At 42.2% G+C, this 14,918-nt stretch overlaps 1 protein-coding gene across 8 annotated transcripts in view; it reads right to left on the reverse strand.

Moving 5' to 3' along the window:
- Positions 1-14,918, reverse strand: part of TRAF3IP1 (TRAF3 interacting protein 1) — a 91,312-nt gene that overhangs the window by 54,008 nt on the left and 22,386 nt on the right. For 4 of the 8 annotated variants that reach the window (XM_043525703.1, XM_043525701.1, XM_043525706.1 and 1 more), the window contains exons 7-9: positions 14,179-14,254; positions 7,171-7,272; positions 14-34 (exon numbers count right to left, since the gene is read on the reverse strand). In XM_043525703.1, coding sequence (XP_043381638.1) covers positions 14-34; positions 7,171-7,272; positions 14,179-14,254 — 199 coding nt within the window. The remainder of the gene's footprint in view (positions 1-13; positions 35-7,170; positions 7,273-14,178; positions 14,255-14,918) is intronic. The other 4 variants (XM_043525704.1, XM_043525702.1, XM_043525708.1 and 1 more) reach the window with 2 other exon arrangements.

Raw genomic sequence — 14,918 nt, forward strand, 5'->3', positions numbered from 1 at the left:
ATCCTTACTATACCTGCATCACTGGCAGATTCTCCTGAAAAAAAAAAAAAAAAAGACACATTTATCAATCTTCAGATAAGAGATTCTATATCTTGCTAGAGAAAATAATGATCAAGTTAGACTTCTAGCACTAAAACAGAACTACAGAAAACTACAACCCACAAAGGGACTGAATCATTACCACAGAGAGCAAATAATTTAGTGGAGTACTCCAGCTATAGAATCACAGTCTGTTCTATGATGCTGTAGTTATTATGCAGAACACAGACTAGTGTCTTAATCATGGGCTGAAACAATTTTAATGAAAGACAAGAAACTCCTGAAGCTTTCACCTGACCAGACCATAGGGAGCTGCCTCACTTCGACATAAATGTAGCATAATCCACAATTACGCTAACAAATGAAAGGTGTAAAGAAAAACTTAGAGATGAGAATATTTAGAAGCAGTCACAAGCACCCTATAAACCCTTTATAGCACTACGTATATTATAAGGAAAGCTATGTTCAATTCTTATAAACTGTTGCTGCAAATGTGAATGCCTGCAGAGACACTGGTATGGAAATCTGAAGGGGGCCCAATGCAGTGAGACAGACATCTGCCTTGAATTCCACTGTGATTATCTGGGTGCAATAGATTAATGATCTCTGAATGATAACTCCTAAAGAATTCCTAAAGTAAACTGAAAAGGTATTGAATATCCCATGTGACCATACATCTAAGCCAACCTATCGCCAATTAGCAAAATTTAAGAAACTAACCATTGCCAGCAAAGGGATCATTTAACCTAAACTCCCTTTAGAACAATAGAAATTTCTCTCAATAGAGCTCAAGTAAGATTTCCTATTAGATATTGGCTAAGTAGGCAATCCTAGTGGAGAACTTCCTATGATTGAGTAGGACTTCTTAAACAGCCGCAGAGCGCTGCTTCTCCTCTTCATTCAGCCATGTAGCAACACGACTAAGGTGCAGGGAGCTGATCACATGATGGATCCCATAGTCCTGAGCAAGCAGACTGGGAAAGAGAGGAATTGATATGGGAATTGATATCAACTGGCAGAGCAAGGAGGTATGAGAATCAGCACTGTCTCATCCATGCTGGAGCAATGAGTATTAGCTTGGCCTGATCCACCTCGAGTTTGAGGATGACCTGTTGGATGACCAGAATGGCGGGGGGGGGTGGAGCATAAAGAGCCAACTGCCAGCTGCAGTGGAAGGCATCAGAGAGGGAACGCGGACTGAGGCCACCCTGGAAGCAGAATAGGCGACACTTTGTTTCCCCTCATTGCAAACAGGTCGATCACAGGGGTGCCACATGTTGCGAAGATGATCTGGAGAACACTCTCCTCCAGGGACCACTCATGGCTCAGGGGAAAAACTCTACTGAGATGGTCCTCAAGACGATTTTTCACCCCCGACAACTAGACTGCTGCTCTAGTGATGTCTTCCCTTGATGCAAAACTGCCACAGATTGATCGCCTCCAAATAGAGTAAACTGGAATGCTCCCCCCTTGCTTATTCACACAATACGTCGTGGTGGTATGGTCTGAGTATGTGAACCACTGAATGTCTGATGTTCTGCAAGGCACAACTTGCTTTGTGGTAAGCCCGAAGTTCCAGCACATTGATATGGATGAAGGCTTCCTATTCTGACCGCAGGCCCTACACCCTCAATGAGTCCTGATGCACACCCCAACCCAGAATGGACGTGTCAGTAACCACTGACTTGGTCAGAGGGCCGAGCAAGGGGGACCCCGGCACAGATTGTGTGGGGACTCCCACCAGTGAAGGGAATCTAGGACTGGCGGCGGGAGGTGAACCATCCAGAGGATGCAAGACAGGGCAGTAAACTCTCCTGAGCCATATCTGAAAGGGGCAGAAGGTGCAACCTGGCGAACTGGACCACCTGTGTGCAGGCAGACATGTGGCGCAACAAGCTCAGGCACACACAAACTGTTGTGGATGGCTGGGATTGCAGACTGAGGCAGATGCTGAATTGCCTGGAAGAGGTCAGTCGGCAGGAATGCTCTCAACCTCGTGGAGTCTAACAGGGTCTAACACAGAAACTTCTTGTGGCTCAACAGAATGCCCACATGGAAGTACCCATTCTGAAAGTCCAGACCAACAAACTAGTCGTTCTGAGAGTAGCGCAGGGAGGACAGCCGACAGAGTGACCATGTGGAGTCTCATGTACTTGATGAATGTGTTGAGGCCGTGAAGGTCAAGACTAGGTTTTATCCCACCCGTGGACTCCTCTCTCTTGTGGGGTCTATCCCTCTCTTTCTAAGCCAGTCCCATTGTTTCGGGGGAAAGGCTGCGCAAATCATAGAATCATAGAATATCAGGGTTGGAAGGGACCTCAGGAGGTCATCTAGTCCAACCCCCTGCTCAAAGTAGGGCCAATCCCCAATTAAATCATCCCAGCCAGGGCTTTGTCAAGCCTGACCTTAAAAACTTCTAAGGAGGAAGATTCTACCACCTCCCTAGGTAACGCATTCCAGTGTTTCACCACCCTCCTAGTGAAAAAGTTTTTCCTAATATCCAACCTAAACCTCCCCCACTGCACCTTGAGACCATTACTCCTTGTCCTGTCATCTTCTACCACTGAGAATAGTCTAGAACCATCCTCTTTGGAACCACCTCTCAGGTAGTTGAAAGCAGCTATCAAATCCCTCCTCATTCTTCTCTTCTGTAGACTAAACAATCCCAGTTCCCTCAGCCTCTCCTCATAAGTCATGTGTTCCAGACCCTTAATCATTTTTGTTGCCCTTCGCTGGACTCTCTCCAATTTTTCTACATCCTTCTTGTAGTGTGGGGGCCAAAACTGGACACAGTACTCCAGATGAGGCCTCACCAATGTCGAATAGAGGGGAACGATCACGTCCCTCGATCTGCTGGCTATGCCCCTACTTATACATCCCAAAATGCCATTGGCCTTCTTGGCAACAAGGGCACACTGTTGACTCATATCCAGCTTCTCGTCCACTGTCACCCCTAGGTCCTTTTCCGCAGAACTGCTGCCTAGCCATTCGGTCCCTAGTCTGTAGCGGTGCATTGGATTCTTCCGTCCTAAGTGCAGGACCCTGCACTTATCCTTGTTGAACCTCATCAGATTTCTTTTGGCCCAATCCTCCAATTTGTCTAGGTCCCTCTGTATCCTATCCCTACCTGCCACTTTATCTACCACTCCTCCTAGTTTAGTATCATCTGCAAATTTGCTGAGAGTGCAATCCACACCATCCTCCAGATCATTTATGAAGATATTGAACAAAACCGGCCCCAGGACCGACCCTTGGGGCACTCCACTTGATACCGGCTGCCATCTAGACATGGAGCCATTGATCACTACCCGTTGAGCCCGACAATCTAGCCAACTTTCTACCCAGCTTATAGTGCATTCATCCAGCCCATACTTCTTTAACTTGCTGACAAGAATACTGTGGGAGACCGTGTCAAAAGCTTTGCTAAAGTCAAGAAACAATACATCCACTGCTTTCCCTTCATCCACAGAACCAGTTATCTCGTCATAGAAGGTGATTAGATTAGTCAGGCATGACCTTCCCTTGGTGAATCCATGCTGACTGTTCCTGTTCACTTTCCTCTCCTCTAAGTGCTTCAGGATTGATTCCTTGAGGACCTGCTCCATGATTTTTCCGGGGACTGAGGTGAGGCTGACTGGCCTGTAGTTCCCAGGATCCTCCTTCTTCCCTTTTTTAAAGATTGGCACTACATTAGCCTTTTTCCAGTCGTCCGGGACTTCCCCCGATCGCCATGAGTTTTCAAAGATAATGGCCAATGGCTCTGCAATCACAGCCGCCAACTCCTTTAGCACTCTCGGATGCAACACATCCAGCCCCATGGACTTGTGCACGTCCAGCTTTTCTAAATAGTCCCGAACCACTTCTTTCTCCACAGAGGGCTGGCCACCTACTCCCCATGCTGTGTTGCCCAATGCAGCAGTCTGGGAGCTGACCTTGTTCGTGAAGACAGAGGCAAAAGAAGCATTGAGTACATTAGCTTTTTCCACATCCTCTGTCACTAGGTTGCCTCCCTCATTCAGTAAGGGGCCCACACTTTCCTTGGCTTTCTTCTTGTTGCCAACATACCTGAAGAAACCCTTCTTGTTACTCTTAACATCTCTTGCTAGCTGCAGCTCCAGGTGCGATTTGGCCCTCCTGATTTCATTCCTACATGCCCGAGCAGCATTTTTATATTCTTCACTGGTCATTTGTCCAATCTTCCACTTCTTGTAAGCTTCTTTTTTGTGTTTAAGGTCAGCAAGGATTTCACTGTTAAGCCAAGCTGGTCGCCTGCCATATTTACTATTCTTTCGACTCATCGGGATGGTTTGTCCCTGTAAACTCAATAGGGATTCTTTGAAATACAGCCAGCTCTCCTGGGCTCCTTTCCCCCTCATGTTATTCCCCCAGGGGATCCTACCCATCCGTTCCCTGAGGGAGTCGAAGTCTGCTTTCCTGAAGTCCAGGGTCCGTATTCTGCTGCTTACCTTTCTTCCCTGTGTCAGGATCCTGAGCTCAACCCACTCATGGTCACTGCCTCCCAGATTCCCATCCACTTTTGTTTCCCCTACTAATTCTTCCCAGTTTGTGAGCAGCAGGTCAAGAAAAGCTCTCCTCCTACTTGGCTCCTCCAGCACTTGCACCAGGAAATTGTCCCCTACATTTTCCAAAAACTTCCTGGATTGTCTGTGCACTGCTGTAGTGCTCTCCCAGCAGATATCAGGATGATTATAATCGCCCATGAGAACCAGGGTGTGCGATCTAGTAGCTCCTGCGAGTTGCCGGAAGAAAGCCTCATCCACCTCATCCCCCTGGTCCGGTGGTCTATAGCAGACTCCCACCACTACATCACTCTTGTTGCTCACACTTCTAAACTTAATCCAGAGACACTCAGGTTTTTCTGCAGTTTCATACCGGAGCTCTGAGCAGTCATACTGCTCCCTTACATACAGTGCTACTCCCCCACCTTTTCTGCCCTGCCTGTCCTTCCTGAACAGTTTATAACCATCCATGATAGTACTCCAGTCATGTGAGTTATCCCACCAAGTCTCTGTTATTCCAGTCACGTCATAATTCCTTGCCTTTACCAGGACCTCCAGTTCTCCCTGCTTGTTTCCAAGGCTTTGTGCATTTGTATATAGGCACTTGAGATAACCTGCTGATCGCCCCTCATTCTCAGTATGAGGTAGGAGCCCTCCCCTCACAGACGTTCCTGCCTGTGCTTCCTCCCGGTATCCTGCTTGCCCAATTACCTCAGGGCTTTGGTCTCCTTCCCCCGGTGAACCTAGTTTAAAGCCCTCCTCACTAGGTTAGCCAGCCTGCTCGCAAAGATGCTCTTCCCTCTCTTTGTTAGGTGGAGCCCGTCTCTGCCCAGCACTCCTCCTTCTTGGAACACCATCCCATGGTCAAAGAATCCAAAGCCTTCTCTCCGACACCACCTGCGTAGCCATTCGTTGACTTCCACGATTCGACGGTCCCTACCCCGGCCTTTTCCTTCCACGGGGAGGATGGATGAGAACACCACTTGAGCCTCAAACTCCTTTATCCTTCTTCCCAGAGCCACGTAGTCCGCAGTGATCCGCTCAAGGTCATTCTTGGCAGTATCATTGGTGCCCAGGTGGAGAAGCAGGAAGGGGTAGCGATCCGAGGGTTTAATGAGTCTCGGCAGTCTCTCCGTCACATCGCGAATCTTAGCCCCTGGCAAGCAGCGGACTTCTCTGTTTTCCCGGTCAGGGCGGCAGATAGATGACTCAGTCCCCCGGAGGAGAGAGTCCCCGACCACCACCACCCGCCTCCTTCTCTTGGGAATGGAATGCTGCAGGCAATATTGCTACTGCTGCACCACCCCTTAGGGCATCTTTGTGCCAACGGCATGAACACTCCCAAGGACCACAAAGTAGCCCTGGAATCCTTGAAGAAGCGCAAAGTGTCATCCAACCTCTCTGAAAACAAGACTCAGCTGTCAAAGGGCTAGTCCTTTATGGCTTGCTGGACATCTAGAGCAATCTCAGAGTTTTGCAGCCAAGAAGCCCTCCTCATGGTTACTGCTAAGGCTATGGCCCTGACCCCAGTAACTGCAACATCAATGGCGGATTTCAGAGATGTTGTGGCAACTAAACAGTCCTCTGAAACAAATGCCCAGAACTCCTCACATGAGGCCTCGGGCACCTGCTCCTCGAATTTAGCCATGGCTGATCAATTAAGGAAATCATACATGGCCAGTAAAGCTTGTTGACATCTCTAGGGATGATGAGGTATGGTTTCCCCCTGAATATCTACAGGCTTTTAGCCTGCATTCTTGATTTGTTTCTAAATTTTAATTTGGTTACAGCATCTACTTACCCTTTCAATTAGGTATTCTTATATTGTAATCCTCAGGAACTGAGTTTTTAAAATAGTGAAATAAGGATGAGGAGATGGAATTTGCTCTAAAATCTTGTACAGGATTAGCAGGCTGCGACAGTCTGTAGATATGCAGGGGGAAACCCATCCACTTGAACAAATGGAGACATCCTGCAATCACTCAATTCTGGGATGGGAACAGTCATCAAGACAGGGTGCAGCTGGCCTGTCTCTCCTCGGACGTAAGGGAGCATGCTGATTGCTTCTTTTGACAGTTCTGCCTGCACTGGAGTGCAAGTGCAACAACAATGTAGTCTGTTACCACACTTCCCTCTCCCATTCAGCATTGTTTGTATCCCCCCCACAGCACACCAGCAACAAAGTTCAGTTTGTGGGGAGAAAAACAACAGTTGCTTGGTCACCATAGGAAGGACACATAGAATAAAAATACACCAGAAAATAAAGCTTTAGGATGTCTAACTAGGGTCTCAAATCTATTATCGCATTATTCATGAATACAACTAGAGAATAGATGTGGAGTGGCTCATCTCTACTACTCATTAGAGTACTACCACCTATCTTCAAGTTTTGACTTGAAAGGCATTCTGCTTCAGTAGGGAGTAAAGACCTTACTAGGAAAGGTATGATTTCTGAACTATGAAGTTCACGAATAGTTACAGGGTGAGATTAAATTATAGGGGAGCATCTGAATTAGGCAGAAAAGAACACAACTTAACTTCTTAGATGTACTTAAGAGCATAGACCCAAATAAGGAATTCTGAGGAATGAACAAGGTTTTATTCTTCTTACCTTGGTGTTTTACTGCAGGTCTGGGTTCAGCTTTTGCATGCAATATGCTAGCTGCTTTTTCATCTGAAACACTATCTGCAGGACTATTCGTTTCCACTATTCCTAGCATAAAAGAATTTACAAGAGGAAGAAATTAGTGATATAATAAAAGTTTAGAATAAATTGCTGTGCTAAATGTTTAATCCACTTAACTACCTGTTTAAAGATTACTCTGGTTTAATGAATTATCTTGAGTGCAAATAAGGAAAGTTACAAATTTACAATGGCTTTTCACATAATTAGTTAATTACAAAAAAAAAAAAAAAAAAAAAAAAATCACCACAGCAAGTTTTTCATCCCAAGAAGCAAAAGACTGAACTATGTAAGTTACAAACACAAGAAAGTTTATTCTATTCAGGAGCAGTTTACAAATATATAGTATCATTTACTAGCAGGGTAAGTCCTTAAATGAAACTGTATTTACCTAGTAAAACCTAAGCAGTTACTGAAGTATGCTTTCTGGATTATATGGCAAATAACTGACTGAGTTCCAATAACTTTCCATTACATGGTATTCAGTAATAAAATTGTGAAGTGTTATCAAGTAACTACTTCCAAAATATGCAATATGTGCACCATACAATTTGAAATTAATCACATAACAAAATGCCTAAATCCATGGTTATTGTCCAACTTTTTAATGCTACGTAGAAGTACAGTTATTTTGGTACAGTCCATGCTAAAATGATGGAAGAGATTTCATATGCCCACTACCTTAAACTACTTTCCCAAGTGTATGTATAATGAAAGGACACTTAACAAATGCAAGGTAATTCATATCAGAAAGAATAATATGAACTACTCATGCACATTGCTGGGTGCTATATTAATTGCAACCACTCTGAAAAACGAGGTAGGGCATCACTGTGGCCAGCTCAATGAAACCTCTGCGCACTGAGCATCCATGGTCAAAAAAGCAAACCAACTGTTAGGACATATAAAAAACAGGACAGAAAATAATACTAGAAGTATTATAATACCATTATATAAATCAATGGTTTGCCTTCGCTGGAATAACGTGTTCAGTTGTCACCCTTGCCCCAAAAACTACAGCAGAAGTAGAATGGGTCCAGAGATAGGTGATGAAAAAGATTAAAAACATGGAAAGACTAGTGTAAGGAGAGATTGAAAAGACTAGGACTGTTTAGAAGAGAAACAAGAGGGGACACGATAGAGGTACACAATGTAATGAATAGTAGAGAGAAGGTAAATCAGGTGCTCTTATTTAGCTTTGCTCATCAGAAAAGAAGACAGGGACATTCACAGAAAAGGAAAGGCAACGAATTTAAAACTGTTACAAATTTGGACCACCACACACAATCAATCTATATAACTGACATAAGCTATCCATGAGGCCAAGAGCTTAGTAGGAATCAAAAAAGGAATAGACCTTTGTATGGATGGTGAAAACATCCAGGTACATTAGAAAAGAATATTTACATGCACAAGGGATATGAACCCTCATACATCAGAGTGTAAGCCAACCACTAATGGTTTTAGGAATAAATATATCTCGTTGACAGGTTAGTTCATAATTGTCCATTAGAGGATTCCTTTGAAGCATCTGCTAGTAACAACTGTCAGAAACAGAATACTGGACTATATGGACCACTGAGCTAATCTGGTATAGTAATCCCTATATTACATCAACTAGCTAGAAAGGTAGACAAGGAAGACACTGCTATTGCAGGAGTGTTTAATAAAACGTTATTAAACCCTATTCAGCTATGACATACCAAGCACTGTTTTCTCTTACCTGGCTCTTGCATTGTAGTGACTGACTCAGCTTTCTCTTTTAATATACTAGCTGCTTTCTCAACCAAGACACTAGTGGCAGTTTTACTAGCTTCCTTTCTTCCTGACATAAAATAGTTTACAATGAGGTATGTACTATACACATCAGGGACATAATCCCAAACATTTCAAAATCAGTTGCTGCATTATGTAATGTGTTCACAAGCTACCCAGCGTGCATCTCGGTTGTCAAGAGCATCCTACCATATGTTTATTCTTCAGATTTACAAACCACAAAGATGGAGTGCTTTTGCTGCCTTCTGGGTAGGCAAGATGACACTCTTGACGATCATGCAGATATGGCTGTGGATCCACTGACATTTCACAAATGTTTTTAATGTAAAATTCACAAGCTTTCCTCCTCTCCCAATATAAAGGATGCATTTTTATATTACTTTATAAACATTTTACTTTTGACATGGATACACAGGCAAAGAGGCTTTAAATCTTGTAAGTGATCTACTCCTAACACTTGCACAAAAATTAGTATTTTCTTTACATAAGGACGAAATGCTTTAGTGAAACAATGTTATGAAACAAAAATATTCATTCTTTTAAAAGGAAGGCTGTTCACATGCTCTGTTAAAGACAATTATAGACCAAAAATCACAACTGATTTAATGGAAGGAGTTATTTAAACATCACTGACAACTGCAACATATAATTTATGGATTAACTTAACATTTGCATTGCTATACAATTAGTTTTACTACAAGACATGCTACAACAGTGAAAATAGCTCATCACCAACTTGAACGACAGTAGATTTAACGTTTAACTACACAGGATAATTAAAAAAATTTAAAATGGCAATATTGAAAAATTATTCTTAATAATAAGGATGGGCAAAATATGGCATCATCGGCTATAACTAGTGAGTATTCATTAAGCTGGAAAGGTTCCTGTAGTTTCCATTTCAGTTTTATTAACACGACTGCATTTGCAGGTCTATTTATAGTGCAAGCATCTTTTCTTCCTGGCATTATTTCTTTTAGATTTAACATTAAAAAACATTCAAAGCTCTGAGCCCCCTGACAAACTTCCAACAGCCACAAAATAATTTGCAACAGGCATTAACACAGGAAATAAATGGGTCTAAGGCACATTGGCACTTTTGGAAATCCTACCAGGTACCTAAGTACTTTTCAATATTGTACCCATGATCTGATGTAACATCTTAGCTTTTCACCTGACACACCTCGGAACCAAACTAGCTTGGGATCAGTTTCTGAACATAGGGGATTTGAGTCCTGTACACAGACAAAGTGGTTCGAATGGTACACCATGATTAGCAATCTGCACAAAAGCTGGAATAGCAGGAATGTTCCAGGCCAAGACTAAGGGATGTGGGGAACTAAACATCTCACTTGCCTAAACTGTGAGTCTTTCTCAGCAGCATTTCTTACCTTTTTAAAAACCAGGTAGAGGAAGAAAGTGAACATTCACCTTTTAAAAATCAATGCAAGTGTCTACATTAATGTAAAAATCAGAATGATTGCTGCTGCAACCAATGTGAATAGTGTTAAATCTTTAAGGTGTTCAAAAATGAGAAAAGTATGATCCATATTCAACAGTTAAAATGAATGAAGTAAGGGGGGGGGGAAGCATAGAATATGGAAATGCCAACTAAAGTACCAAAACATGAGACAAGGTTAATGGACAGGTTTGCTTCTTACCTAGCTGTTTCACTATAGTGTCCTTCCTGGCTTTCATATATGAAGGGCTAAGCTTTTTTTCAGTTGACACACTAGCTGCACTGTTTTTAGATTCCTTTCTTCCTGACATGAAAGTTATGAGATAAGCATTTAGGATATTTTAAAAGAAATGTTATAGACTCAATTGGTGTACAAATACCATATCTAATGCACTTACTAACTACAGGTGGTGACCTAATCAGCTGGAATGAAGAACCTTAAAAGATAAACAAGATAGGTTACACTTTTGCAAAGTACAGGACAGCTGTTCCTAGGCATAGCTAGAATTAACTAAAGACTAAAATCTTCACTTAAACACGGTCTATAGAGAGGAGATAGAGAGAAATTCTTAGAAGGAGAATGTGGCAACAGAGGTGAAGAGTTGGTATCAGGCTCAAGTCTGCTATGGTCTGTAGGAATTCAAACAGATCCCCATACAATAACTTAAATTGCCTATTCATACGAATAGATTGGTGGTCTCAGTCCACTTCCTAATGGGCAAGTGTGGCCATCACAGAACCATTGCCACAACCGATAACTTGGACAGTCTTAGGACAGAGGCCAAGGACTGAAACTTGGAGACAACTACATCTTTACTTACTGATCTTTTCACATACAGTCGTGGTATGCTGGCAGGGTGGCAAGTGAAAGGCTTACGTTGCTGCTTGCCCCATCTGTATCTGTCCTACAGATGCCTTCAGTTTGCATGCTGTCAAAGTAGGCACTTTTCACATGTACTCATTTTTTTTTTCTTGTTAACGAGTTAAGTATGAACCCAAATCATAGCAAAAGTTTGATTAGTACACTTGATCCCAACATTATACTAAAGCAGGAAACCCAGGAGAGTCTCTTGGAAGATTTTCTTCTTGATTTATCCATGGGGCTTTTTTGGTTTTTGGAGATGGCACAGAAGTAATTTTCTAATATTGACAGGAACCTAGTTTTCTTTTTTCCATATGATTCACCTTGGTATACACAGTTAATTTTCACTCACTATAGTACTACATTTCACTTAAAAATCATGTTTGAAATGAGAGAAAGGTGGAATATCAAATGTCTCAATAAGCATACAGTTGTTTGCTACAGCTTCCTTTCCTTCACAGCTCTGTGACTTTCCATGTAACACCCAGAAGATGACAATGTGAACACAACCATTCAAGCATGTATGCTAAGAATCTGATGGTGTACTAATACTCTTTCCTAATGCTGGTGCCCGCTTCTGCAGTAAGGGAAGTGCCTTAAACAATGTGATTTATTTACAAAGTAAGAGTATTTCTTAGGTTTTTCTAAGATCACAGCATTAAACTGATCATTGAATACTGTGGTTTCAGAGCACAAAAGTTCTGACAGAGAAGACATTTGACATCCATGACAACAGCCACTTTGGGTACAAGAACCGGCAAAAATGAGAAAAGGAACAGAAACGAGAAACACATGACTTTCTAAACTTCGGTTTAAACTGGTTTAGTATAGATCAAGCGTCTGTGACACAGAGATCTAGCTTCTTCTTGCATATGTCACAACAGCACGACCTATCCACGCTAGCAATGTGAAAATTCTTTGATTCAGATTAGATGTGTTTCTGAATACTGGCCATTTGCTAGTATTTGTATTTAATCAAATGACAAAATAATACACAAATGTCAAAAATATGATGGTAACCATTGAATTCCACTAAAACTGGGAAACTCCAGACTGCACCTTGCTTCTGAGCATAATGCATGCAGAGATATTAAAACCAAGGAAAGCCCAAGGTGCAGTCAATGGTGCAACAGCATCCTCCATAATCCTGCCACAATTCCAAACCACATCCCATTGCTGCTACACTCCCCTCACTCCTTCCCATCTTCTCAGGGAAATGGACAGCTACCAGGCACAGAAATGCCTCAGATTGACCTGCTCGTTCCTTTCTGATTGTTTCCAGAGAGTAAATAAGCGACTAGCTCCTCCTAATCAGAGGTTCACAGAAGTGGTATCCCACAACGTTCAGTACCATCCCACTTTTTATTCCTCAACTTCTAGGTGAAACCATTGTGGGAAAAAATAGGGGCTAAAAAGTCAGCAGCGTACTGACAACACCTAGCACCCTATCCTTCTCCAACTCCCTAGACAAGCCCCAAGGCAGGATGAAAAAAGATAGCTGAAACTCAATCTGGACAAGCCTGATCTTATGCAGAGAGTTTGAGGAAAGCACTTAGAGAACCTATCAAAAGGTATCTGTTCCAATAATTGGGGGCATCTTCCCTAATCGACATGGTCTGCAGTCTAGGGATCCTACTTGACTCCTCAATATTGTTAGACTTGCAGATTACATTGATCCCCATCCTGTCAGATATGGGTTGTGTTACAGTTACCAATGCTTCTGCACCTCTCAGGACTGAAACTGTAAGCAAACACTATCCCAAAAATCCTATCTAGTCCAGAATTCATCCAACCATCTTCTGAATCTGGTGAACTCATAAAAGCATATCAAACCTGTCTTCTACTTTCTGGGCTGTCTATCAAATTACTGCAAGGTGAAATTAAGTTATTGATTACTATGGATTATGCTCAATTCATTCTATGAACCACCTTGTCATTGCCAAAAAAGCACCTAACCGATTTTCATGCACAAATCTGGAACTCCATGTTCTGGAAGCAAAGACTTGTAGGTATTGGAGAAAGAACATTCTTAACTGCAGGCCCACACTTCTGGAATTTGCTCTCTCCCAAAATAAATGCAAATATGACCCTGGCTGCTCTCAGAAAGAGTTTTAAGGTACACTTCTATGCCTAGGTCTTACCAACTGATAAAATTATGAAATGCTGGGTTCCTAGTCAAGTGATCAGTTTAAAAGTTGCAGGGCAGCATCGTGTTTTGTCTCATTATTGAGATCTTTGCAAAGGCACCCAGATACCAAGGTGAAGGGCATCCTATAATAAGTATTTCAAGTTTAAGTCTTTCAAAATCTTTTGCCCTCAAGGATTTCATATTGAAAGGGAAATTCTAGATACTTAGCTATACATACAAGCTGTCCATTTTTCAGTAATGCCATAGCATGTGCACACCCACACACATACACTTATACAGAGTTTTAAAGGAAATATTTGTCTAGTCCTGATAGCTTATGGAGCATCAAGAAGCATCCTTTGTGATAGAAAAAAATAAAAAGTTTCCAGACTTTCTAGAGATCATAGGTCATGATCTAATAAACCGTACCAAATTTTCAACATCAGCCCCTAAGTTTGTGCCTTAAATTTTGCATGCACAGCTTTTCTGGGGGGTTTGTTTTGGGTTTTTTTGGTTGTCGTCATTTTTGTTTTGCATGCTAAATTGGGTAGATACATCTACTCACTCAATCTATGCAAAAAATTGCCATTTGGATTTATAAATACATGTTTTGTGCATAAAATAGTAAACAAAGATACTTTATACATTTATGATATTCCTATTTATCTCTCAAGCATATTTAGTAGACAAAGAAAAATGCTTTACAGTTACCTTCCGCTCCAGGTTTGACTCGTTGCCTGGGTCCCTTTGTCGAAGACTGCCTTGGTATTCTTGCAGGACTTTCACTCTTAAAAACAAAAAAACAAAACCAAAAAAAAGCTCCACATTAATGTAAGTTAGATTTCATTCATATAGACAGATCCACATACATATATTAATAAAATAAGGGCTAGCAAGCAGGAAACTTTCGTAGATTAATGCAATTTCTTACCTTTTTTGTTTTAAAGCAAATGAAGTTTTTAGCTTTCACAGTTTCAAGAGAGAACCTCACAAATGTGAGCTAAGCGTACCCAATGCAGAAATGTCTCCCCAGTCTGCAGAAAGACTGTTCCAGTGTCACTGCTGGTCTTGGAGTGATAGGGGCGCTGATTGTCACCGCTGTTAAGGCAACCTGGGGGAAGTGAGCCACTATAGGAGTGGGTGCCCTAGGGGTCTGCCACTCCCACTGCTGCAGCAGATACACTAGATGGGGCTCAACTGCCCCAAAGAAGGTCTCTGTACATGGGGTATAAGGTAGTTTCCTTCTACTCTAGCAGAAGATTCAGGCAGGGGAGGGGAGATCATACCATACAAAAACTTCACTCCAAAGCCAAATGTGGGGTAGAGCGGAAAAAGACAAGTACTATTTTGTCATATCCCCCTGCTCAAAAAAAGGTGTCTTTGAATTTGCTAAGAAAACTTCTGCTCACTTGCAGGTTGAATGATGAACCCAATGATGGAGATTAGCTCAT

Source organism: Chelonia mydas, chromosome 11, assembly GCF_015237465.2.
Source record: "Chelonia mydas isolate rCheMyd1 chromosome 11, rCheMyd1.pri.v2, whole genome shotgun sequence".
In the NCBI taxonomy this organism is placed as follows: Eukaryota; Metazoa; Chordata; order Testudines; family Cheloniidae; genus Chelonia; species Chelonia mydas.